Genomic DNA, 27180 nt, shown 5'->3' with positions numbered 1-27180 from the left:
AGTTAAAACGGTTGATTAGTTAAACCGGTTGATTAGTTAAAATGGTTGATTAGTTAAAAACGGTTGATTAGTTAAAACGGTTGATTAGTTAAAACGGTTGATTCGTTAAAACTGTTGATTAGTTCAAATGGTTGATTAGTTAAAAACGGTTGATTGATCAGTAAAAACGGTTGATTAGTTAAAACGGTTGATTAGCTAAAACGGTTGATTAGTTAAAACGGTTGATTAGTTAAAATGGTTGATGATTTTAAACGTGCGAGGCAGGCGATGCCACTCGCCGCACTGGGGGGAACCAGGCTCAGTTCAGAGCAGCAAGCCCAGAGGGGTGCAAGTGCAATTCAGGGAACCTCATAAAAAAAAACGTTACAAATTAGGAATTTTAAGCGTGCATAATTACGTACAGTTATTCCAATGGGTTTACTAGGGCTCAACATACTAATGTAGTAAAGGAGCTGTTGAATTGAGATAGGACTGCCGCGTGTCACACTTACATTGCCGTGTCTTAATTTCCTAGAGTAAAAATCTATAAAATAGGGTACATCTGTGTAACACACTGCTAGAACAAGTCAATGGAAAAAGCTGACTGTTTGGCGAGAAGCAAACCCCACATGAACAAAAGACTGTGACACACGTGGAAAATGTCTGAAAATTTTACACGAAGGGCATTTTTTCTCTTTTCAACATTAATCGGACTAAAGTTGGATTACATTTTATACTTTTGAAATATAAATGCGTTTCCGCTGTATCAAACTACAAAGCACAAGTGAAATGAAAAAGATTTCCTGATGCCCTACCTCCCATCAAAAGTGACCACATGGGGGTCCGTCATGGCATAGCAGTGGGCTGTTGGAACATCCTTCACCGTCACCTGCGAATACAAATATTTATTTTAGAATCGAACTGCTTATTATAATCTGTGTGGAATTAGGCACCTGCCATGCTGGCTAAACCATATTGAGTCTCTTACATCTGAAATCTGCCTTACTCAAATGTTCAATAATGTTCACAGTTCATCACTGCTTATCAGGGCCCTCGTTTATGTTATAAACTTGCAGAGTCTTGAGTGCTGCTTCCAAATGAGAGGCTCAGTGTAAGGCCCACCTGGGTCAATTTGATATCTTTAGTATCGACACGGGAACTGACTGTATATGCCCTACGGGTTATTAAATTAATAGACTAAGTAATTGTTAAATGTATTTTCCATGAGACTTGTACCCCATTCCTATTGTGCAATCGGAACCATGTCAAAAGTCAAAGTGTCCATTCGGAACTCTTGCAGAGGAGTGCATAACCCCACATCGAGAACAGCCCGTGGAAGCAGATATCACTTAATTAATTCTGAGATAATTTTAAGTGACCACTTTTATCCACACGAGTGGGTGCTGCAATTTCCCACACACACTACAAAGAAATATTTTGCACATGCCACTGAAACTAATATATTATTCACAGTACAAGAATTTTGCCAAATGTAATATACTGCAATGTATTTTTTGCAGTCATTGGTGACCAGACTGAGACCAACAACTTTACGACATTTCAGAGCCACGTTTAATCATGGGTGGATGAAACCTATATGCAAACCCAGGATCTCCGCTGTGCCGGATCAGTGCTTTGACACCTGAGCCACCTGGCCACCTGGTATCTGTATTTTTAACACATATTGTAAAACTTGTTAAACATGTCTGACTCTGCAGAATTTGCTGCTTAAACATTCTGTGGAAAAAAATAAGTCCATAGGTCTCATAGACTAATGGATTAAGAGACTTTTGTTAGTCTAATAATTTATCAAATGAACCTTATGGCGGTATCCTTGGGTACCATAGTACCCCGGCTCTCGCATAATGTCCGCGATGCAGTGATTTTTAGTCTGTTGATGGTCGGCGATGCGGCTATCGACTCATCTCGACGAGCTGTACGCGATGCACTATTCAAAGTGGAATTTGTCGATAACGGATTTTTATGCTAATGTTTGGCGTTTCGACATCGTGGAGTAGCACTGATTTCGGATTGATTGGTACCCCAGTCGTGGAGTTTAGTACACCCCTGGAAAAAATAGTGTCCCAGAAATAAAATATTTAATTGCCTCGGCCATTTTGTATTATTTGGTATCCCGGGGTACCGCCATAAGGATCAAATGAAATCACATGTTTTCCAAGAACTCGACTTAAACACAACGCACTGTGACAGGCCGGGGCTTGTACGAATCCCAGAGAGGGCTCCCAGAATGCTTGGGAAGAATGTGGACCAGGGCCACGCGATTCCCGTCCCTGGCAAAATCCGTCACGGCCTTGAGGTGCACGCGTGCGCTTGCATGGTGGCGCAACATGCAGGCCAGTCCGTCCGGGCACAGCGCTGGGGCCAACTCCACCTCGCAGCTGGAGAGAGCCACCTCAACGGGCATCTGGTCCAGTGGGTCTAGGACCATGGAGGGTCAGGGCCAATTGGGGACAAGGGATGTGAGACAAGCAGAATAAAGAGGTCATCGTTGGTCACTAATCAACCAATTTTCACATCCATAATGGTCAACACAGGCACGTCCATGGCACAGACACCTTTGATAAAAGAAAAAAACAGTTTGCATAACTACCAATAGCAAAGCTCAACATGACTTGTTAGACAGGCAGGTAATTTACGAATTAATTGTTTTAGATCCCACAAAAGAGCCTCGTGTATAGACCGCGGGGGGTGGGGGGGGGGGGTACTAACTCAGATTCGGTACCCTGGTTTTCGGTGACGAGGCGAAGACCGATTCGGCAGGAGGGATGCGGCCCGAGGTGCAGCGAGCACGGCAGTGGGACGGTGCTCTCCACGCGCAGCTCGTGCTCTGCCCCATCCTCGGCCACCTCCAGGCTGCTCGGGCTCATCTGTTCAAGCCCAGATTGAGTAGAAAACAAAGCTTCCTTTGTGGGCTCGTATTTTGTGGTGATAGAGTAACTTCGATTGGTGGCTTTGGGTGGGGTCTTGCACCAAAAATATATGCGCCGATGTTATTTTCTCAGCAAATACAAGTAGCTATGACGCGAGAGTTGCCAACCATCAGCATAGCCCAGCTTTAGCTGACATACCTTTATCCCAGCAAAGAAGCCCTCACTGACAGAAGGTGAGCCCTGGGTTTCTGGAAAGTCCAGGTAGAATGTCGTTACCCCACAGAAAATCTGCACGGAAGAAACAGAGAAAACAGATGAAGTCAAAATATAATATGGTGGGGCGGCAGAAAAAAAAAGTACAATGCTACTGAAAACATAAAAGGGTTTTCCCAAGCCCGGTGCGAATCAACCAAACCCCGGTGCTTTACCGTGTCGCCCAGTACGACGTTGACTCCATCCACCTCGAGGAAAGAGAAGGTCTGCATGCTCGTCTCGCGCTTCACCTCCTCCCGCTGCCCCGATTGGGAGAGGCGCACCCACGACACGCCGTAGCCCAGGGTGGCGTTCTCCGTCGGTCGCTGGTAGGAGCACCGGAGGAGCAGCGCTCTGTCGGAGCCTCGCTCCGCCGACACGACGGGCGGCGACGGCAGGGTGGGAAGCGTGGCTGTGCAGTTACAAAGGAAGCTATGAACGCGTCTCTGTGGTCACAATAGCGATGGTAGAGGCAACAACCACCACGAGCACGGCTATGAAATCACAGCTGTGCTCGTGAACCATACTTACATGGAGCAATTGGTGTTTAACAACCACGGTTGTTGACATTCATGAACAACAACAGACACTGAAAGGAAAAGATAAAGGTACACGTACGGACCTGCAAATACATGGCCATGCAACTTCTTGCCAAAGGGCCTTTATTAGAGGGAAATCTAGAGAATCCCTCCAGAGTGTATTTTGGCCTACTCTTCCATAGTGGCTGGATGTCTTGAAAGAGGTGGGAGTACCCACACGTCACCCCATAACGGACGACCTGCTGATTGGCTCACAGCAGAGGGGGGATGTAAGAAACTCACCCATTGTCTCAAACTTCCATGCAGGAAGATCGAACCTGTGACTCAACCATTACACGAAGGCAGCAAAAGAAGTGTTTTGTATTCATGACACTATGGGACATGAACATAGGATTTTCTATGGAAGTTTTCTTTAGCATATTTTCGATAAAAATTTGTTTACATTCTGTTCCAAAGTAATTTTAGTTTTTTCATCAATGAACGGGTAAATATGTATTATTACAGTATTATGCACGGTGTAATATTTCATTCCTCTTACCTCGCGAATTGTTAATTCAAATTCGATTCAAGGAAAAGTTGTTTTTTATGAACACTGCGGTGCAATATTGTGTCTCTAGTTGCTGCAGGAGTCACGTGAACGAATTGCAACACATGCTCCGAAATAACTGATCCCTCCGCACACAATATAATGCACGTAGCATGAGTGTTCCCAATTGATTTTAATCGATGAATGAAGCGTTAAGCTACTTCTTGTGTTTTACATTAACCTCAATTACGCAAAGGGCTAAAAGCATTTAGGAGTTCTGCTCAGGCACTGTGTTCTGGAATAAAATCCCAGGACATTTTGGCAATTTGATCTGTGCCCGTGTAATATGCAGGCTGCCAACCTTGTCAGCACCAGAGTGAGTACGTGACAAATCACAGAAGAGCCCAGTATTCATCACGACGTTTCACCAGAGCCTACAGCTGCAATAGTCAAATCGAAATTGCTGATAAGGCTCTCGTGTATCTCCACCAGTGACCCCACCTGCAGCAAACATCTGTAGAATGTGTGGGAATACATCGCCTATAACAGCCCCATGAAGGAAAGTGGCTTCGAGAGGATTTGAAACGAATCACAGCCTATTAGCTCCTTCTGAGAATACCAGCGTTTGAGACATCTGCTTGTAATTACAAGCGGGTATTCCAGTTTCTTTTGCAAGCCCTTGGATACGCAATCAGTGGTGGATGAAGTTCCGAGTCTGTAAATAAGCCAGAGCTGCCCATTATTAACAGCACAAATGACGCGATGACAACGCATCAAAATTCACATACCATGGTCACTTTGACAAGAGCCATCCTTTTCTACCTCTCCCAGTTTGCAAGACTTGGCTCCGACTTCAGCAGTAACTGTTAAAATAAAGCATTGCATTTCATTGTAAATACAGAAACCATGCTGTATATTGGCATTTCAAGAGCTAAAATAAACATCACAAACTTTAAATGTGCTTCACAAAGAGTCGTATAATGTGAGAAAAGATCCAACAGGCTCAATGTAACTATTTAAGTACGAAAGAGTGATTGAGCATAGACAGGCAACGAGGTGAAGCCGCGAGTTGCTCGACTTGTGATATCAACATCACACTGCTTCCTCTATCTTTCTCCCACTCGCAAAGAAGCTGAAAAAGTTGTCGCAGGAACATAGATTATACAGTGATTTCTACTGTTGATATCTAAAAATGATTAGAGCAAAGGTTTCCAACAAGACTCGACCGAATCAAGTGACGCGTGGCAACGTACGCTATCTCTCGATTTAAAGCTTTCGTGACTGCAGGGATTCATCTTCTTGGTTCTTTCGGTAAAGTCACGTAGAAGGGAAACAATAAAATAATAAAAATAAAACATAATAAAAAAATTCTCACTGAGAATTATATTATATTATTATATTATTTTATTACAGTATAATTTTATTATGTTTTATTTTTATTATTATGTTATTTCCCTTCTACGTGACTTTACCGAAAGAACCAAGAAGACGTACGCTATCTCGTTAGCATTGCGACGAGAAAGTTTGGCAGGCAATACATAACGAACCAACAGCTTGTTTCCGAGAGGCCGGAGCTTGACAAACGACCACATTATCAACGGGCCCCGAATTGAGTCGGAAGGAAGCCGTGTAAAGCGCCACAATATTGCTCGGGGGTCAGACGTGTTCGCGCGCGGTGCCGATTGATGTGTGCGACCTCTTGACCCCCCCGCGCTGATGCCGAGCGGGCCACGGGGTGGAAGGACGGACGGACGGACGGGTCACCTTGCGCGCAGTAGCCCATGCAGCCTTGCGTGGGCCGCAGGTAGTAGACATAAAAGTCGCCGCAGCTGCGAACGGTGACGGGGATGCGGAAGAGGCAGCAGTCACGAGCCGCCGCGCCAGGGAAGAACTGCCAAGTGGCGCAACCCGTGACCTGCCGGGGAGGCTCTCCAGGCCGGGGCAATTTCTCCGAGTCGCGGAGCCACAGCCACACGGGAGCCTGCGTCCCGCAATGGTTCATCTGAAGTGGAGGGGGATAGGGAAGGCGGTTGTAAAGCGAAGCAAACATTTGAGCAACTGTGTCCATCTTCTTGGTTCTTTCGGTAAAGTCACGTAGAATGGAAATAAGAAAATAATAAAAATAAAACATAATCAAATAATTCTCACGACGTTTCGGCCACAACTGAGGATGGCTGCTTGCGTTGTGGCCGAAACGTCGTGAGAATAATTTATTATGTTTTATTTTTATTATTTTATTATTTCCATTCTACGTGACTTTACCGAAATAACCAAGAAGATGAATCCCTGCAGTCACGAAAGCTTTAAATCGAAACTGTGTCCATCGTAAGCACTTCCGATTGGCGTGGTTGGCTACGTACGGTGTGAAAGATGTTTAACACATGTACTTACTAAGGATAGAACCACCCCTCTCTCCTCGCCTCGTGATTTGATGAATCGCTATGATTCTTGGTTGTGATTGGATTTAGGAATCAGTGTTTCCTTTGTCTCAAATGCACCATCTCACTTGTGTTGTTACTCATTAGATTTGGTCTTTTGTATATTCTCTTTAAATCTCTCGTTTTATTTCCCATTTATTTTGTCCCTTTTTTATGATCTCAATTGCATCGTTTTTTGGCGTTTTGTCTCATTTGTACAGTTTTCGTCCACTCCAGTAGTCTCAATCTAACGAATAATTCTCACAAGCATGATTCTGCGCATGTAATCGTGAGTGTAAGAATCGATTTGAATTGAAAAAAAAGCAATACCGTACACGGCCTGCAAAGCTCACATAAGTGAACACTAACATGTGTAATCCGGGTTACTTTGCATGCTGGTCAGAACTAGAGAGGTGACTGCTGTTGTCAGATCAATACGTTATTTTGGCTGTTAATGTAATATATTGCTCTTGAGCGAGCTCCCCTTCCTCCTGTACCTGCAATTAAAATGCTAGCAGTCAAAATGATCAACATATATTAGAAAGATGATCACAACAATGACAAAGTGAGAACCATTGCCATCATCAGGATCGCGAATTCACTTTGCAAAGAAATTGTAAAATATGAATAATAATCATCGTAATAATAAAAGGTCAATATGTTTTGTTTTACAATGATAATGTAATTCTCTACAGACTATGATAACATGGTGGGCATTAATGAAGAAAATGGACCAAAAACTGAAAAATGTGTAATGGAACATGGAAAGCATCCCTAGAATTACACCGAGAAACAGCAAGAGCAATGAACACATGTTGAACTTCTTTCGCACCGTACGTAGCCAACTAAACATAAAAAAGCATTTCTAAGGAAATCAGTTTTCAATCTAGCGAGGGTGCACAGAGGACACGCTGTTGTCCTGCATCGCTTTCATCCAGGGCGACCCTCACCAGCACGCACTGCGTTGGCATCTCGGCGGGCCGGCCGGCCAGCAGCAGGCGATACCAGCCCGGCGCCAGCGAGTGGTCGCACACCAGCTCGTGAATTGCCGACTGCTGGAGCTGCAGAGAGTTGAAGTCCACGCTACGGTAAGCGTTGTCTATCACGCGGTGCCCGTCCGACAGACACTCCGGCGCTGTGGGAAGACACACGTGAGCGCGCGTGCGAATGAGACTCGGAGATGGTTTATCTGTCGTTTTCCGCATGAACGGACAATGGACGGACACCCGCGAATAGGCAATGCTGCATGGTTTCATGTAGGGTGGATGCCACTTGTCAATTGCATACACCGAGGAGCAGTCGGTATCGCACATATATAATGCCCTTTACCGAGGAAAGCCTCTTTTGGTCTCAAGAACCCTTTTCAGGAGCGTCCTGCAGTGGGTGGGTTATTTACTTCCATTAATATAATTTGGCTTCGTGTAGGAGGATAGTGGAATACCTGTAAGAAGCCTAGGCATGAGGGGGTAACTCTCAGATCTCCATACAGACATATATATAAGAACCCAATTCTGTTCTGCCATCTGCCAGCCACATTGTAGCTCAGACCTACCTGGCTTTCTCAGGCAGTCTCCCATCAAAAAACGAACCAGATCCAATCCTCCTTAGCTTTTAGAGATTTGACAAGATCGGCTGAATTTAAGACTAATTTGGTGATAGCCAAATGTACTAATTGAGTACATTTACATATACATAATGATCCTGAAATAGAATCTGTATGTTTAATATGGGTCTCAGGTATGACAGCCAACATCGCCCCTTGTCATCCGTCACAGACGTTTGTGGGGAGAGGCCGCAGAGAGAGAGCGTTCGCATGGCAAGGTGACCCGGCAGGACACGACGCACGAAGCCAGGCCTGTGATGTATGTACCTGTCCAAACACGCGCACACACCTGACCGACACTGGCGATGACCCGACACCACACGCATACCAAAGCAGGTCTCAGCCGAATCCGCAGGTCAATCCCGCATAGCCATGTGCTAACAATTTGAGTCAAAGTACTTTAAAACAAACAAAACCGTTCAACTCCCTCATTTACTACCTTCACGGGATTCATGGCAGCTGAATCAGCTGCTGGCGTTTCTATTTCTGGAAAGCAATGTCTGTGCATAGCAAGTCACCCATACCACAATAGTTGTAAAAAAAAATTATTATTCCACTCAAGTTTGTTCACACAATAGACGTATCGTTTTGTTGAAAGGTGTCAGTTGAAGCATAGGTTGTTGTGGTTTCTGCTCTGTGTTCTTGACTAACCCACGAATGAGAGTCTTGACGAGGTTAAGGGCGGTGTCTCACGACACTGATGAAAACTGTTTCTTGTAAATAATTAGTTTTAAGGCATATTGTGAGATGTAGCCGATGCGATCGTGACCTGCTTTACTTGTTCATATATACATACACAAAAAGGTGTAATTTCCAATAAACTTAACTGTATATTTGTTGTCATATGATACATTTTTTTCTGTAGTGAATAGTGTAGCATCCAAAATAGTTTTGCATAAAAAATATAAAACACTTCTCATAAATACCACCAGCTTTGTGCAAATAAATATTTATTTATACAAGTCTGCAACTATTTAAACCTTTGTCCCTAACGTGTTCAAGCCAAAATGAAATGTCCATTTTTGCCAACATCTTGTCGTTTTTTCTGCCAACTGTGGTTTACTATAATGCTGGCGACATTCCACCGTGAGCATTTGTGATGGTTCATACTTTGCACAGTTGGAATAGCTGCTGGAAGTTATTATATTAAGCAGCTCGGAGTGAAAACTGATTTATCTTTTTTTTTTTAAACATCACACTTTATTATTTTGAAATCACGTTAACCTTTTTCTACAAACTTTGCAACATCTTAAGTTGCTGCATACGATAGTGTACGACTTGCCCACACCACAATATACGAGTGCCGTAAACGGTAGGCATGGAACGAATAGAGGCAGGTAACAAGTGCATTGATGCACTCCTTCTTTGGTATGGCCGATGGGAATGCAGAGCAACAACTACAATTTCATTAGTGAGAGAGAGAGGCGTTATCCTCAGGGTAGGTCTGAGCACATTTCTGTGCTTGTTGTGGGAATTTAGAATTCAGAGGGCTGCAAAACATTCCGCTCATGGGAACAAAACAAGCATCTTGTGTGGTTGGTGGTGCTTTGTGGGCAGTAGCGCATGGGAAGTCAAAAAAGCTTTAATTGCAAAAGCGACTGAAAAGCCACTTGGCTTCCTGCTGTGGGAGCTCAGAACCCCAATTCAGTGACTGCCCGATGGAGAAATCCCATCACCGTGGCTGATGCTACCAGAGCAATAAGTTATTGCCATAGACCAGTTAGAGTGAAGGGTCAGCCGTGGACATGCTGGTCGCCAGTGTGGTCCTGCCAGACCCTCAACAAAGCCCGCTCCAAGGATAGTGTCCGCCTGGCACATTCATCTGCTTGCATTTGAGCCAAAGCAATAAAATAAAATAAAAATCGTAAACAAGTTTTTCCAATAAATATCACATGCATTTGTTTCTCCATTCTGACACAATAATTGATGGCAAAACTATCGCCGTCTCTAAACAGAAGAACTACATTTTTTTTAGTAGGATTCTACATTGGATGTTTATGAACCCACAGCACATTTTTGGCACTGCAAATCTATAGTGTAACCCAAGGTTTTGGAGCACCAGTGGTGAGTATTTAGCATCATAAAACATTTGACAGTTCTTTTTTAGCGCTGGCCAAGACAAAGCGAGCCACAACGCCAGCAGTGTGAGCTTTTGACCCAGTGTTGCGAGTGAACCGGGCGGCAGAATGGGGGACGCCTGTAAACGTCCACACTGGGCCATCAAACCCCTTGTGTGAGCCCCCAAATTAAGAGCTGTGTATCTACACGGTCATACACCAATATTATCCACAGGAGCCATTGGGTCCGCAAAAACTACAATTATGAGTCGCCCTACTCTTCCAATTGTCTGCCATCATTTTCCAAGAGTTTATTTGCAGAACAGCTTCCAATCATACGCACATTTTACGTGGTTAGGAGGAGTCGCGTGGAAAATTCGTCCAATTACCCACGGGTTATCCACTGGGATTGACTGCCTCTCTTTCTCGGCATGCACTTTGGGAAAATATGGCATTACTTGAATTACCGTGCAGGCATCATTCAATTATATTCAGTCAGGAGAAGCAAAGCAGTAAATTCGTCCAAATATCTGCGATTTCCACCCCCCCCCCCACAGTTAAGTAGAGTAGTTTTTCGAGTAACCCCATAGATAAGAGGCTCTGTCATATTGGTCCTCCACATTACGGTGGATAATAGGAGTGCTCCGACAGATGCACGGGTGTCTGGTGTTTAGTTTGCACATTTACCACATGGCGTTCGGCGGGGCGAGTGAACTCAGCTAATTCACATGCCAGAAGTTTAAATTTGGTACTGTTATGGAATAAAGTGTATTAAATAATTATCGTTTTCTTGGACCAGTGGGTGGCCAACATGATGCCAATGGAACTTTGCCAGTGGAACTTTGCATTGAGCAGAGACAGTGGTCATACATCTGCAGATGATGCCCTGCGATCATGTTACTTGTTTTTACCCTTCAAAAATAATTTGGGGAATTACATCAAAACGCTTATTGTTCATTAGCTATGAGATTATTGAAAATATTTCCTCTCATGTAAAGTCATTTTCTACTTGACACACAGTACAATACTGGATTTCTCATCATCATCTTCACGTGCAACACCAAGTGTTGATGGGTTTTAAATAGTTTGTAATAAACGTATAAAAAGAAAGCTGTACTGCCGCGTATTAACGGTCTGATAAAATAAAACTATGTTATAAATGCCACACTTCTGCAAAATGCCTTATTTTGTATTCCTTTGTACAGGGATCTGAGGATTCTCATTCTGTTCTTCCTTTGTCCTTGAACTTCCAGCCTGTTAAGCTAGAACAAGCCAATCCGCAACAGATGGTGCAAACGCGCACTCAAACATTTATGGAGACAGATGCACAAAAAAAGTCAGCTTTGAATTACTTCAGCACAGCGTCTCACCACGCTTGGGGAGGCGGGCCCGGGTTGTTACAGAAACTCGCGGAAACACGCCTGCCAGTATGGTTACAGTTACACAACAGCTGCCAATGCGATTACACCTCCAAAGTGTGTATATTATCGAATGGACGCACACTGGAACCACAGTCACTCACTGGTTTCGTAAAAACAACATTACTTTGTGCTCTGAACTATAACATTCAAATGCACAGTATTGCAGGAGAGATTCTTTTGTCCATGACCCCATTACCCGTGCTTCCTATTATCCGTAGCAGCCGGAGCGTCCTGGAAGAAACTCTTATTATCTGAGGTGCTATTCTTCGTCTTATCCGTGATTTTCTAAAGTTTTTCCCATCCTGCTCTGTGGTGCGGCTTTCTATCTTCCGCAATTATTGTGGATAATTAGGAGGTGAATTGCCAATTCATCCTATTGTCCGCCATTATCTGTAATCTTTCCCAGAGATAAGTGGAGGAAAATCATGGATATATTACTTTGGATAATAATAGGATCTGTGATATTGGTCCCCCTAGATCAACACGGGCAAAAGGAACTCCCCTTGTTTAATATAAATCTAACAAGTTTGTATCGCAGCAACATTTTGTATTAAATGTGTTTATGTTTTTAAAAAAATACTTATGCTGTAATTCTTTATCTCCTCGTGTACGAACTCTTTGGAAGAGCATCCAATATATTTGTATCTCTTCCCTAAAAAAGGAAATATCTCTCCAGTACTGTTTATGGTTAAATGCTGGGTGCGTTTCAAATGCTCTAATTGCATTTCTGGAAATAATGAGAGCACAGTATTTTCTCTAAACACAATTAAACATGGAACATATTTGTTACGTTCTTGCTGCCAATTGTGCCTCTAGCAGGGCTACTAAAGGAGGAATGTCACATGCTTGTGTTCCAAGACCACAAATCACCGACTCTTGTGGGTTGTTAGACCTGGTGAGGACACATTTACATGAACGCAACACGGTGCAATGTAAATTAACTCACACTCATGTCTCTTGCGTTGCTCGGTAAAACTGCACAGCCTTTTTACACAAATGAATAACAGGATTTAAACAACATTCTCGGAATTTCGATTCAAAGCTTTTCGTGACTGCAGGGATTCATATTCTTGGTTCTTTCAGTAAAGTCACGTAGAAGGGAAATAATAAATAATTGTATTGTTTTATTATTATTTATTATTTCCCTTCTACGTGACTTTACCGAAAGAACCAAGAATAGGAATAACATTCTCGGAATTTAAAAGTTACAATAATTGACAAAACATAACATTATTGCATAGGATTAAATTGATACAAAGTCAATCTCATGGACAAGTGGGGTGGCTGCAGCATCATCATCATCATCAAATTAACCCAGGGGAAGTAGAGAAAGAGTTAAAGCCCTGCGAATCATAGCAGAGCATGTGAAATCTTCGTGAGAGAAACCATACCAGTGCCTTTCCTTGACGTGAACTGCAGTGTTCATGTACATTACAAGGGGGGGGCGGGGGGGGGGGCAGGAAACAGCTGTGGGGCTGTGTAGGCCCAAGTAAGATGTAAAATTCTGCAGCTGGGCAGCCATGGGCTGCCTCCTCGGTCAAGCAGGTGGCTGCACCTCGCCAACCCACAACTCTCCCACCATCAGCAATTTCCCAGCAGCCACCGAGGCCGATTCCCTCCGTCTCTGTCATTTTGGCATTCCAAGTTTCTACAGTAATGTCGCAAATGCAACCTTTAACGTGTACAGGATGCAATATTTTAAATGTGGTCTTTAGGCTATGGAATAATTTTGGCTGCACTACAACTCCTTCTTATGATCACGAACAGCAAGCAGAACTTAATATTTCAGAGGGGAAAAGTTATAATTGGATTAAGGTCTTGTTATAAGCACCCTGGGCGTTTTGAAATATCAGTATTGGCCTGCACTCATGCATGAAATTACAAAATGACGACTTTAAGAGATGAGGTCATCGAGGGGTTATAACAGCTTACTTGTGAGAGGCAAACGACTAACGTAGGTATGAGGAAAACGTCAATATAACACGTGGAAAGGATTGCGAGAAGCATGTTATTTTCACAAGTTAATTACGAATTGGAAACGTCACAGATACCTTGGAGTTAAATATATGAAGATTAAAAAAATGGTAAATGTTGCAGCTACTGCAAGAGAATCATTGCGAGATGCATGCTAGAGATTACACTGACAGACAGAACGAGGGACACATGAATCAGACAGGAATTGCAAATCAGAGCCACCATATTGACTATTAAGGATACATTTATAGAAGGGATGATGGCTGGTGAACGAGACTGTTGATGGAATGGCAACCAAAGGAAGAAAAATAATACGTCTTAGAGGATATGGAGAAATGAGAAGCCAGATGGATTGTAACATCATGAAGCCGTGAGGGATTGTGATGACTTTGGGAGGCCGGCATCCACCAGTGGATAATAATGATCACGCCCAAGGAAAATGTTTGCGATTGCACAACTTAAGAACATGTGGGGCTCAGAGACCGCTGGATCTTGTATCATAACATCATCACTCACCCCAACCACAAGTCGACTGACTACTTAAATGCACTTAAACTGTGCAGGCACCCACTGATGCTGTTTAATCCTTGGCTCGTAGCCATCCAATAACATTTAACTGCAAAACAAACCCACCGTTACAGCTCATCAACATCGACTTACCTTGGGTCCCATCACTTATCGTTATAAACAACGATTTCCTTGGAAATCGCGGGGTTGTTATGACTGTCATGACGATATTATTGCCTGCACAGTCATTAACTCCAACATTTTAGAACAGTTTTTTTTAATAAAAATAAATGTTCCACTAGATAGCATTCAACTTGGACTAATTCGCGCTGGGGCTCTGCCCTTGCAGCGAAGCGCAGTTGTTTCGTAGCAAACAAACCCAAACAGAAATTCCAGTACAACAATCCAAAAAAAACATCAATGCAACCCCATGAGAACATGCACATTGCAAAGGCCAAGTTAATAAGAGCATAATTATTTCCTGCTGTCAAATGCATGAATATAAAAGTAGAATATGTGGCTATTTAAAAATGTATTAAGTAAATGTTATTGTGGTGCAAATATCTGACAGGTGAAAAATATTAGTTACAAAAACGCACCCTAAAAATATTTGTTGTGGGTTGTATTGGATGCAAAGTTTTTAAAACTATATTACGTACTGGAAAAGAGCCTCGCTTTACGAGACTGATAAAACGCTTAGATTTTTTTAAAGCCCAAACAATCCTTCAAAATGTAAACACAGCTGCTCCACTGAAGCTTGTATAAAGTTCAAACTTGAACTAATTTATCATTGGACGAATATAATTACGGTATATATATACACACACAAATACATTATGTAACAATACATTCAAAAACGCAACTCCTCGTGTGCCAGCCAGCAATAAACTTTTGGCTATTTCCACACAGTTCACAGTATGTTGGCGGTCACGGGCAAGTGACCACAGTTGCCTGGGGCAAAAATGTGACAATGGCTCTGCTGTTTGCTTATATGAGCGAGGCACGGAGCAGCCAAAATGAATTCCAAAACACGGTGTCCTATTTGGGGATCACCAAGTGGCTTTCCGATGTGTTTTTCTTTTGGAGTTGTGCCACGTAGTTCGTCACCGTGATGTTCCAATGTTTCACTCCACGTGCTGGGGCTTCTTCCAAGCACACGCTGAGAGATTCCTCGAGGGTTTCTTTGATCGCGAACATCCACGCAGTCGCACCAAGTGGCTTGTCACGGGCACACTTTTTGTCTGCTATCCTGCTGTTTAACTTGCTGAAGGTTTCATTACCAGCTAAGTAAACGTGTGCAGCAACATAAAGCCAGGAAGCAGAGCTTTTAAAAACATCCTAAAGTAACAAAAAAATAAGACCCCTACCCCTCCTTAACATTTCTAAAGACAATTTTACTTGAACCGTTTGTCAAAATTATTAAAGCTGCCAAAACAGTGGAAATGCGTACGTTGCATTTATTCAGGGACATAATTAATTTCTGTGCATTTGTATTTAGAAAACCCACAAAAACTGTGCAACAAAAGAAAGAATGCGTGTAAGCATCATTACGCCAAAGTAACATTTACAGTCCTTATTTTAATAACAATAATAAAATACATTTGTAAAGCGCGTTTCACAAGGTACTCGACGCAAATAAATAAATAAAACGGCATCTGCCCAAGGGGAGCAAAACGAAGAAGTACAGGAGCTAATTTAGAGAACCAAAGCGAGACCAAATAAATGCGTCTTGAGGCTGAATTTAAAAGCCGTCGTAGTTTTAGTAAGTTCCATGGTGATAATCTATTAAAAGGGCAGCGGGAGAGACTGGTATTAAAACCTGTGCTCCATTAGTCATTGTAGTCAGATTTGTGGAATATAGGATACGAATGAACATTATTTAAATGGAGAAATTAAAAGAGAATGCATGTAGGAGTGAAGCAACTACTGCTGCCTGAACTTAGGACAAGAGATAAAACCAACCTCTCTGATAATCTAAAACAAGTGTTGTAGTATCTCAGTGCTGTTTATATACAATAATGCTCTTTACATATCCAGAGTAGCCTTACTGAGGATTCTGCATTGTAATATTTGGTATAATACATATATTGTACAATGGAGCATACCATGTCGTGCATGATTCGGAACGTTGCAATTCCAATCATTGCAACTCCAAAATCATATTACAGTGGTGAGTTTCACATTCGCGTCATGGGGTACGGAATATATGCCCACAACTATCTTTAGCTCGAGCCTAACATGCTACTTTCCAGAATACTTCCCAATTTACATCTTGGCTTTCATTTGGCTTTTCCTTTCCACGTCAGCCTAAGGTCAAAAACACATTTCAAGCCTCATTTCATGGAAATAAGCTACTGCCTATATGACCGGTTGACCATGAAATTTCACCTTTAAAACAAACTACATCGCAAATTCCTGACAGGCATGACGGTTTGTGGGCTGAAAAGTAACTAAAAATAAACAATTGCATGAAACCTCAAATATTGTATTCTCTCTCGAACATCGGATCCCATTAGAACCCAATCTGCTATCTAAAGTGTACTTTCTAAAGTGTACAATGAACACATTTTCATCATAAAACATCAAAACACATGCTCATTCAAAAAGGCATCGAGCTTAGAAAAAAAACCTGCCCCTCTGCTGGGTGATGTCACGCCCCCTACACAGGAGTCATAACTCACACCAACAGGGCGGCTGTGTGCGGCCGGGCTGAATAAATATCAATTAGTAACGGGTGGCCAGGTTGGGTGGTCTCGTAATGTGTCGCTGTGCTGCTCAAACTACAGCCCGTACGCTTCGGCTCAAAGGAGGCATTTTCTGTGCCTCCAAACGGTGGGCACACAAACTTGTTCGAGTGCGGTCTACCACGTGACTTTGTGTGTGTGTGTGTCTGGTGTGTTGTGTGTCTTGTGCCACGAGAGCTTTCACTACGAAGCAGAAGTGCTTTAGCTCAAACACCTTTCGTGCTCTCCAAACAGGCATTCCGCAACGGAAACGAGCGCGTTAGTGGAAGGAAACAGAGGCAAGGGGACGACCGATAACAACAAGTACGGACTCGAGGAGCGGAAGAGGCAATGCGACGGAGAGGAATGACATGGAGACATCAGCAACAGATAGGATAAGATGGCCAACGTTGGAGTAATGCTGCCAGAAGATCCTGAACCCAGCGGCCTCTGTAATTGGGCTGGATGGGAAGTTGGAAAGATATTGCACTCTGTGTTTAGCGCCATTGCGTTAATGCAGCTGGCAACCAGATTTGTATTCATTCCCGGCCACGGATAACACTAGTAACATGATCCTCTTGAAAACGTGTCTTGAGACTTGGTGAGGCTTTTCTGGGTAAACAAGTGGTTTATATCTTATTGGTTCTTTCGGTAAAGTCACGTAGAAGGGAAATAATAAAATAAAAAACATAATAAAATAATTCTCACGACGTTTCCGGCCACAACGCAAGCAGCCGTCCTCAGGTGAAGAACAGGTCTGTCGGAAAGACAGCGTCTGAATCATTCAGACGTCGTGAGAATTATTTTATTATGTTTTATTTTTATTATTTTATTATTTCCCTTCTACGTGACTTTACCGAAAGAACCAAGACGATGAATCCCTGCAGTCACGAAAGCTTTACATCGAAAAGTGGTTTATATATATGTACAAGTTGAGATTGAATCTGGACTGGCCCTGGGCACTCCCTTCACCATCCTGCACGGATCAACAGTGGTGAAGTATGGTCAAACAATCCTAATGGCTGCAAGGCATGGGCAAGCCTTCATCCAGCAGTGGATTGATAAAGTACTGTAACATTACAATATTCGTCATGGCACAAGTAACTGTGAATTATAGCACACGACCAATGCTGGGTGCAGCAGCGCATGATAGTGAAATTCAGAAGGCATTCCTTTCCCAGCAATGTCTCTTCATATATGGATGTGCTACACGGCAAATGTATGCAGGAGGTGTAAATCCTGTGAAATAACTTACATAGACTGACACTAAACTCTGTGATAATATGAATGTTAACTATAAATCACACTGATGGATCAAATGATTAAATGTTAAGAGACCCTGGAGATGAAAATCAACTATCTATGATTCAATTAATGAAGACTCTATCGTAGGAACTTTTCATTTGAAGATGTCTGTATACAGACACTTTGCCAACCTATTATGTCGAGTGAGAATACTGTACTGTAGAAAATACATGTATCTCTCAGCGCGTGATTTAAAACAGTCATGTCATGTACTGTTTTGCATGTCTTGGACCAAAACAACTTGTAAACATTGGATTGAAATAATTCATTTCTTTCCAGATAACTTAAAAAAAAACAGGGCAAGCCTTGCCAAAACGAAGGATTTGGCACGTTATGTAAACTGAATACATTTACGCTGCATTTGAAATAACAACTAGATTACTTTTAATATACCAACACACACACACACACAATTTAAACACAAACGCACGCACACAGCCTCTGTTACCTACATCCCACAGCGAGGAAAAATGGCGCGATAGGATGAGCATCTTCTTTGAACAAAAGCCGCAGTCAGCAATCTGATCTCCTATGTGGCCACTGTGCCATCGGGGGTACAGCTGAGGTCAAAGGTAGCTTCGGGCTTAAGTAGAGAAGTGATCAGCGGGGTTAATAGGAATGAGCAGTGGCACTAAATTTAACGTGCCACTGATATTTGTTGGATAAAGTGGGTGACATTCATCTTATTTAAAGTCCTGTCGCAAACGCACTCTTGAAACTTTTTAATAGATGTGCAATGATTCGGCCTCAACTGGTAACTCAAAGTATCATCGCCATTCAGCATCACGATGCAGTTAAAGAATTGATTCTCTACTCTACTCATTGGTTCTTTCGGTAAAGTCACGTATGTAGAAATAAAGTAAAATCAAAATAAAAATAGATCACGATGTTTAGAACGCAACACAAGCCCTCGTACGCGAACTCAGCAAACCTGAGAAATATAATGCGATGCAACCCAGCCGTGTGTGATGTCCCCTCTCTGTGTGTGTTCCCTCGCTGTGTGGTTTACACCATTTTCATCTGAGGATGAGCGCTTGTGTTGTGTTCGAAACGTCGTGATCTATTTTAATGTTATTTTATTTTTATTTCTACATCCGTGACTTTACCGAAAGAACCAATGAGTATAGTAATTCATGCAGTCACGAACGCTTCAATCCTAGATTAATTGATTCTCTCTTTAACATTGTGGTTAATGCAGTGGCCTCTATTGTGTGCATGTGTCATGGGAACTTTGTTATATGCGAATACATGAATTACAAAAACACATTTATTCGTACACTTGCACTTCTATGCATTATCATACCTCTGCTTTTCAATACACAACAAGTAAAGTGAAGCGTCTGTGATCAACTTGACAGTTTCGATTTAAAGCTTTCGTGACTGCAGGAATTCATCTTCTTGGTTCTTTCGGTAAAGTCAAGTAGAAGGGAAATAATAAAATAATAATAAAATAATAATAAAATAAAAATTAAACATAATAAAATAATTCTCAAAACGAAACGTCGTGAGAATTATTTTATAATGTTTTATTTTATTATTATTTTATTATTTCCCTTCTACGTGACTTTACCGAAAGAATCAAGAAAATCAACTTGACAGTTTTCCTCACTACATCAACGCACGAGAAAGGCCACGGCCAATATCACGGGGTATCTCGCCAGGCATTTTCGATGACACACTTGCGTGTTTACTTTCTGACAATCACGGTACAAGAGGGGCATTGCGCGTTTGACATAATCCGTCCTGAGGCAGACGGGCGTCTGATTGTTCCCTAAATGAACGGTTGTTAAAGGATGCTCATGCATTGACATATCTGCACAGCCCCTGGTGATGAGGTCACCTGATGACATTCCGGCGTGCATCGACCCAACAGGGATCAGGGCTTCGCTTTGTGTAAAAACTCTTGACAACTGGCGCCAGATCACGGTCTGCCAACACCAATTCATTATAAAGGAGATTCCGCAATTTGTGCCACGGCACAGTTATCTTTACATTATGAACCTGCTCTTTATTGGAAACCAGAAAAACCCTTTGTTACACTTAATTCACTGTCAGATGCATCAATTCTCGCAGTGTGCGTGCCCCTTATTTTTGGGAACATAAACTGGATCTGCACAAATTGGAGTGTTTAACTTTCAGCATATTTTAATGTGCACATGCTTGGTAAACTGCAACACAGCTAAGGTCAGAGACCTTTCTGTAACTGGTAATGGCATGACATTGAAACTGTCTGCGTGTGCTTTGTTCCAATTTGTGGAGCCATATATCCAGCAGTTTTACTTGAGCTACGTTTATTGCTGCTGCTGCACTCCCGCCATGTTTATTGGCAAAAATGTGGCTTTGACATTTTTTCCTTGGCTGTCCCTAAAACCCGTGGAGCTAACGTTCAAGAATATATTCCATGGAAACAGCTGCATCCAACCAACCACGCTGGGATTCGTCCAGTACCAGTTGAGAGTTCTGACTTGCAGCCGCCAACCGTCAGTAGCTAATCTGCCTAACTTATGCAGTTTTGTTTCGCGTTAATTGGTTTGCTCAGCAATCTTTTACGTTTCAGAAAGTCACCAAGCACAAGACAGAAATTAAACCTTTGCCTACGTAATATGCACATGCAATGGTGAGCAGCTCCATTGTTCGCCCTCCAGGTCAAATTATTCAGTAATTCTGGGTCTAAAAGCTTCCAGATGTGTCTCCACCCCGTGCCAGCTCCTCTACTTGAGCCAGGAAGCACGATGGTGCCGAGCCACACTTCTTCATTGGTCAGGCACGAAGCCGCGGATAGGCGAGAAAAAAATCCCTCACAATGAAGGAACACTCCAGTTTCGCAGACTGGAAATCCTGGACGTAAAAAAACACACACACGTACACTGAAGAAATTGAAAACATGGATTAAATAAGAATGTGTTTAATCACCAGTGTTATTTACTGCAATACTAATGATAGGTATTTGTATTACAAATAAAATAAACATTTGAGAAAGAGTAGTTTTATCAGCACATCAGAAAATTACGAGGGCTTTCAGCAACATATTTTCACCAGGATAGCCTGGGTCCTGATGAAACCTCTGGATTCAGAGTGCTGGCTGACTGCTTCCTTACACTGGGCCTCAAACCTGTACCTGGGAATGGTGAACTTGAGCAAGTCTTTGATTATCACCCTGGAAATCATTTGCATTGAAGTGGGGCACAACCTCCCAGCATGTTGTCTCTCAGAAACCAAAGGGCATTGTTTTGGAATCCCTCATTGCGTCTAAATGTAAACGATCCCAAGGCACTTATAAAACAAAGTAGGACATCCCATCTGAAGGCCACATTTGTAAAAGTATAAACTGTGAGTCCCTTGCGCTGAGCTTTTTCACACTGATGCTCATACCACACCACACCAGACTGCTGTATCTTATTACCATGTGCTATTATACGAGATGTAAATCACATGTTTTTTCTGTACTGTATACTACAACTAATGACAGCAGAGGTGCAATGTGCTCTCCTCCTTATTCATTCAATCACCACAATTCAGGGTCAGAATTCGATTCACATTATGCTTGTGTTCTTGGTTCTTTCGGTAAAGTCACGTAGAAGGGAAAATATAAAATAATAAAAATAAAACATAATAAAATATGTTGATATGCAAATTCCTTTGTCAAGGCGCCCTTCCTCCTCTAACCCAGCTTAAATATACACTGCCAAGCTTGGTGGTGTTCATTCAGACGCTGTCTTTCCGACAGACCTGTTCTTCACCTGAGGACGGCTGCTTGCGTAATGGCCGAAACGTCGTGAGAATTGTATTTTATTATGTTTTATTTGTATTCTTTTTATTATTTTATTATTTCCCTTCTACGTGACTTTACCGAAAGAACCAAGAAGATGAATCCCTGCAGTCACGAAAGCTTTAAATCAAAAAAATTATGCTTGTGTTTTATACCTTTGTTGTGAATGTCGTGGTTGATATTGGCTCGAAGGTTACAGTACTGTACGTACAACTTATAGTATATTAATTGAAGAATCAGTGATCTCAATAATTGATATTTACTGATGATTCGATGTATTGATATACCTCTGACAAACACTGTCAAACCACCAGCAGTGACAAACCACCACAGCACTGCACTCAAAGATTAACTCTTGCCTTTCAGTTGGTCTGAGCGAAAACAATGCAAAGCACATGCTAAGGACAGCACCCTGTCGTGAAAACGGTTTACATGTTGAGGTTCTCAAATGATATGACTCTTCCGCATCAAGTCTGAGCTGACTTCATCAATCTATTTACGTGTGGAATAAGGATGTCTTTAGAATGTTTGGGTTAATCAATCAAATAAGATTCGGATCTGAACATGTTTTTGCTTCGGATTCGAAAAGTTGTCATGATAACATGATGTGACGTCAATGATCAGTTTTAGGGACATAATGTCACTGTGACATCACTTTTTTCTAAAACCTGGAAGACATTCGTACGCGTGAAAGTGTCTGTGTGTGACCATGAGAGCTGCATGCCGCTGCCTGAAAACCACCCAGCAGCCATCCTTGTGGGCACACGTCTTTGATCCAGAGCTCGTGGAGGCTAGATTTGGTGGCTCAAACAGAGATTGTGAAACTCCCACACCTGCTGAGCTGTAAAGTGGTGGCCATGAGATAATAGTACAAGTAAGCAGGGTGGGTTCATGGACCCGACTGTGTGGGCCATTGGGTGTTATCCTCCTCTATGCAAGGTGGCTTTTCTCCAAGTGCTTCAGATCAAACATCTCAACGCAGGGCACCACCTGAAATGGTCTTTGTCCTCAGTGAGGCATTCCTGGCTGTTATACTTATGCACAAAAATAAATCAATAGTAAATTGATATAAATATGATTGCATGTAATGAACATAATACAATCAAAAAAATATAAAAAAACTGCAGAAGTATGGTTTAGGATTATTCACATTAAAGACTAATTGATAACAAATCAAAATGTACAAACATGAAATGCTTTTTAATAAAGATAAATATAATTTAAAATATTAAAAGTCAATTGCTTAAATTGTATGACTATGTACAGCGATTAAAATTTAAAATGATGACAACAAAATCATTAAAATTTTAGTTTTTTTTAAAATAAAAAACGAAATGATGCAAATAACCCTTTTCCCCTAAACAGAACTGGTCCTAAAACATCCAAAAGTCTGACAATCTTAATCCGAAATCCAATCCTAGCGAGGAATTGTGAACATAAAGTGGACCGGGCTGTTGGTGGTGGTGCGGGTGTGAACGATTGGGGCGAGAGGGGTGCAGGTCCCGTGGGGATGATCGTGAGGCCTGCGGGCGAGCAGGGGGTCGTTTTTCGGGTGGTTGGGGGGGAGGGTGTTGGGGGAGGAGGTTGGGAGGTGTTGGGGGGGGGTGCCCGAAGTTGGGGTGAAAGAGAGGCGAGGGATGGCGAAAAGTTTGGTGGCAGTATCGGTGAGTAGAAGCCCTGTGCAAGAACAATAAAACCAACTTGCATCCCATTTATGGAGATGAGCCGCTCTTAAAAAGGACACAGAACACGCAGCACGCTTCACACTGGAACACGAAAAGGCACAAAGACATGAAACTTAAACTTCATTTGAAGCTTTCGTGACTGCAGGAATTACTCTTTGGTTCTTTCGGTAAAGCCCTACTTCAGTATTATGTATGTGTAGTTTGTAGTGATGGGTTTTTACCCTTTCAACTGGTACAAAGGTGTCAGTTTTTGGGTAAAAACCTATCACTATATTTTGCCACTGGTAAAGGAGGTATCATAGTATGTGTAGTTTGTTGTCCTTTAACCCCCCCCCCACCTATGATTAGCACGGTTGGCTACGTACGGTACGAAACAGAGTCGCAACGTAGCAATTCTGTTGTATTTTCGTCCGTTTAAACCGCACGAGAAATGTGAGACGCCCACAGCACGTGGAGCGAATCGTTGGGACATCGTGCCGAGTAAGCGCGCAGTAACAACCCGCAAACGCGTCTGAGAAGCTATACTTGGCCTCAAGACTCCCAGCCTTAATTGCAGCTGGTAACGCCAATTGTGCTTCGTAGCTCTTTTACGAGGACAACCACAGCCCAAAACAGTCGGCAGTAGTGGATGTTACACAGAACATTGCAGGGAGGGAATGTGCTAACTAGCAAGAGCAAAACCGGCGAAAACGAAGTTTAACATTGCAGCGTTTTGCACAAGGCCACATTCACACAAAGTGCGCGTATGTAGAAGTGACAAAGTAACTGGTGGGCTACAATGTGATCATCACAAAGGCAAACGGTTCATTTAATCTGAACCCCAAAGAAAATGTTCTCATTTAGCTGTCATGCAATTCACTTTTGCACGGCGTGAACCGGCCATAAGTTGTCAATTACACACACAAAGTGCGCGGATAACACGCGCCCATCCGTGTCCTGTTTGCCTTGGACTTATTGTAACGCTCGTCATATTTGCTCTGTGGGTGGAAGGATTAAGAGAGTTTGCATAACAGGGTGAATAGAGTTGCTCTACTATTCCATGTATGGGCATTTCCAACTTACAGCAATTTTAATCAACTTGAACAGGTCTGTCGGAAAGACAGCTGTCTTTCCGACAGACCTGTTCTTCACCTGAGGACGGCTGCTTGCGTTGTGGCCGAAACGTCGTGAGAATTGTATTTTAGTATGTTTTATTTTTATTATTTTATTATTTCCATTCTACGTGACTTTACCGAATGAACCAAGAAGATGAATCCCTGCAGTCACGAAAGCTTTAAATAGTATTTTATTATGTTTTATTTTTATTATTTTATTATTTCCCTTCTACGTGACTTTACCGAAAGAACCAAGAAGATGATTTCATACTTCATCCTGCGGTACTGTACGTGTGTACAGATGATTTAAAATAAGTTTTGCTGGCTGAAGGGTGGGAGGGACGGACGAATGGTCACGTGCAAAGGACGTGCGAGTTGCTGGTGATCAATTAAAATTAAATGGCTAATAAAACATACGTTTATCATGTTAAGCCGTTTATCAATCCACTGCTGGATAGATAGATGCCTTCCCCGCGTGTGTCAGTTGTAGGGGTTATACTGGTAGGAACGAAGTGGATCAGACCACCAATAGATTATATCGTCCGTCCGTCCGTGTATCAACATCGACCCCTACTGCAAACACTTGCCAGGACCCTACTAAAACCTTTTGACTCAGTGGGGCTTTCCTGGCTTAACAAGTGTAATAATACATTATGTTTATATTCTTTGGTTATTCGTTCCTACCAGCCCACCCCGCAGGGTCCTGTTTTGATCATACTTCACCACGCTGGTCAGTGTGGGTTGGTGAAGGAGACCCTTGCCCCCCATCTCATTTCGCCAACCCGCACTGACCGGGGGGGGGGCGGGCAGTAGGACCGGTTTCGATATCAATCGCCACAGGCGTGAGTCGTGGTCGGGAATCGAACTCGGGCCGCCTGGTTCGTAGCGCAGCGCGCGCCAACAAACCATTGCATCACCGCTTAAACATCCCACGTTCAACACACGGAGCACGTGTATACTGCGTATTAAAACTGGCCACGTACTATCACCATCACTAGCCATGGTCAATCCACTGCTGGATGAATGCCTCCCAAAGCCGCTGTCATCTCGCGCGATGCAACAACTCGGCAGCACCTTCACGCCCGCTGACCCCACTCGCCACCTCGACGGAAGTCGCTCTTGAACTCGCCGCGATCTTTGATCCCCGCTCCATCACTACCGTCCCTATTCTTAACCGTCGGTCATCGTCCCTTCTACGGATGTATGGGGCCCAAGCCAACCTTCCCTCTCGCGTCTTCGACCCGTGCGTGCTCTTGGCATCCACGCGCCGTTCCTCGATCTCTATCTCAATGGAATTGCGAGCAGGTGTTCGCTGACGGATGTGCGGAGAGGGGGCGAGGGCGCACCTCCAATTAGCAGGGCTGGCTACGTACGGTGCGAAAGAAGTTCAGCGCACGTACATACAGGTGAGCCCTGTTGTTTGTACACTGTGATATCACAAGCACGCCTCGACAGAACTTATCAGCGTGTATAGGTCCACTGCTGAATCTACTCTCTGCACCATATGTCGGGTTACAGCATAGCAATGGAATGGCGCACAATTCACACATTTACGAGCAGCGAACACTCTCTTGTACAAATCAAATCTGCCCGTTGTGGGTGTCGAACTTAGACATGATGTGACCGGCCGCATGCAATGCCACACCATCACGCAATGCCACACCATCACGTGCATGCAAAGCCCTGCAAATGCTATCCACACTGCAGCATATGCACAGTACTTTGCAATAATATACCCATACTGTAATGTCCACTTTCTGGAAGTCGACAAAGGTTATCCTACACTTTAAATAACGATTGTCACCTGCCTGGCACGCGCCCGCCATAAGAATGTGTAATGACCACATAACTCGCAAAATAAAGAGATGTGCTCATCCACCCAGACAAGCAAAACAGCACGATGGCACACGCACCACAGCCTGCTCATGGTGATAACCATCAATCGGAACTTACCTGTCTGGGACTGGGTCGTGCCAACCCACAGCACCAGGACAAGCGGCAGGAGGAGGAGGAGCGTGGGCAGCCCCCGGGGCTCCTGTGTCAGCCCCCGGGGCGACTGTGGTCTCATTCCCACGCAGGGCATCGCGCCTGGGTCCGGAATACAACCCGACTTCGAGGGCAGCGGCAGCAAGAGGCGGTGGTCAAGAGGTGAGAGAGAGAGGACGAGCAACGCTCGCCTCCGTGTCACGTCTGCATGGCAGCAGCAGCAGCGGCAGCAGCCTCCTCCTCCTCCTGTTTGACAGCAGAGTGTAGCTCTCACTCCCAGCTGATCCAGCCTGATCCTCCTCCTCTACCACATCCACCACCACCGCCACCAACCACACACCCTCCCACTCACCCATCCACTCCCCACCTACCCACTCATTCCCCCCCTCCCCTACCCCCACCACGGCCCCCGCCCAGCTACCCACGCAAGCGTGTCTCCCCCTTGTTTATAT

General features: G+C 43.3%; 1 protein-coding gene across 1 annotated transcript in view; it reads right to left on the bottom strand.

Moving 5' to 3' along the window:
- The window catches only part of LOC144727224 (von Willebrand factor D and EGF domain-containing protein-like), a 64767-nt gene extending 37799 nt beyond the window's left edge, over positions 1-26968 (bottom strand). Inside the window, exons 1-9 of the mRNA XM_078605900.1 lie at positions 26696-26968; positions 7555-7739; positions 5952-6189; positions 4976-5050; positions 3299-3534; positions 3069-3158; positions 2723-2867; positions 2183-2418; positions 795-868 (exon numbers count right to left, since the gene is read on the bottom strand). Coding sequence (XP_078462026.1) covers positions 795-868; positions 2183-2418; positions 2723-2867; positions 3069-3158; positions 3299-3534; positions 4976-5050; positions 5952-6189; positions 7555-7739; positions 26696-26825 — 1409 coding nt within the window. The 5' untranslated portion in view covers positions 26826-26968. The remainder of the gene's footprint in view (positions 1-794; positions 869-2182; positions 2419-2722; positions 2868-3068; positions 3159-3298; positions 3535-4975; positions 5051-5951; positions 6190-7554; positions 7740-26695) is intronic.
- Between the last annotated feature and the right edge of the window lie 212 nt (positions 26969-27180).

Source organism: Lampetra planeri, chromosome 2 (genome assembly GCF_965212315.1).
Source record: "Lampetra planeri chromosome 2, kcLamPlan1.2.h2, whole genome shotgun sequence".
Lineage (NCBI taxonomy): Eukaryota > Metazoa > Chordata > Hyperoartia > Petromyzontiformes > Petromyzontidae > Lampetra > Lampetra planeri.
Note: the sequence above shows the minus strand (reverse complement) of the source record. Positions and strands in the feature narration are given on the sequence as shown.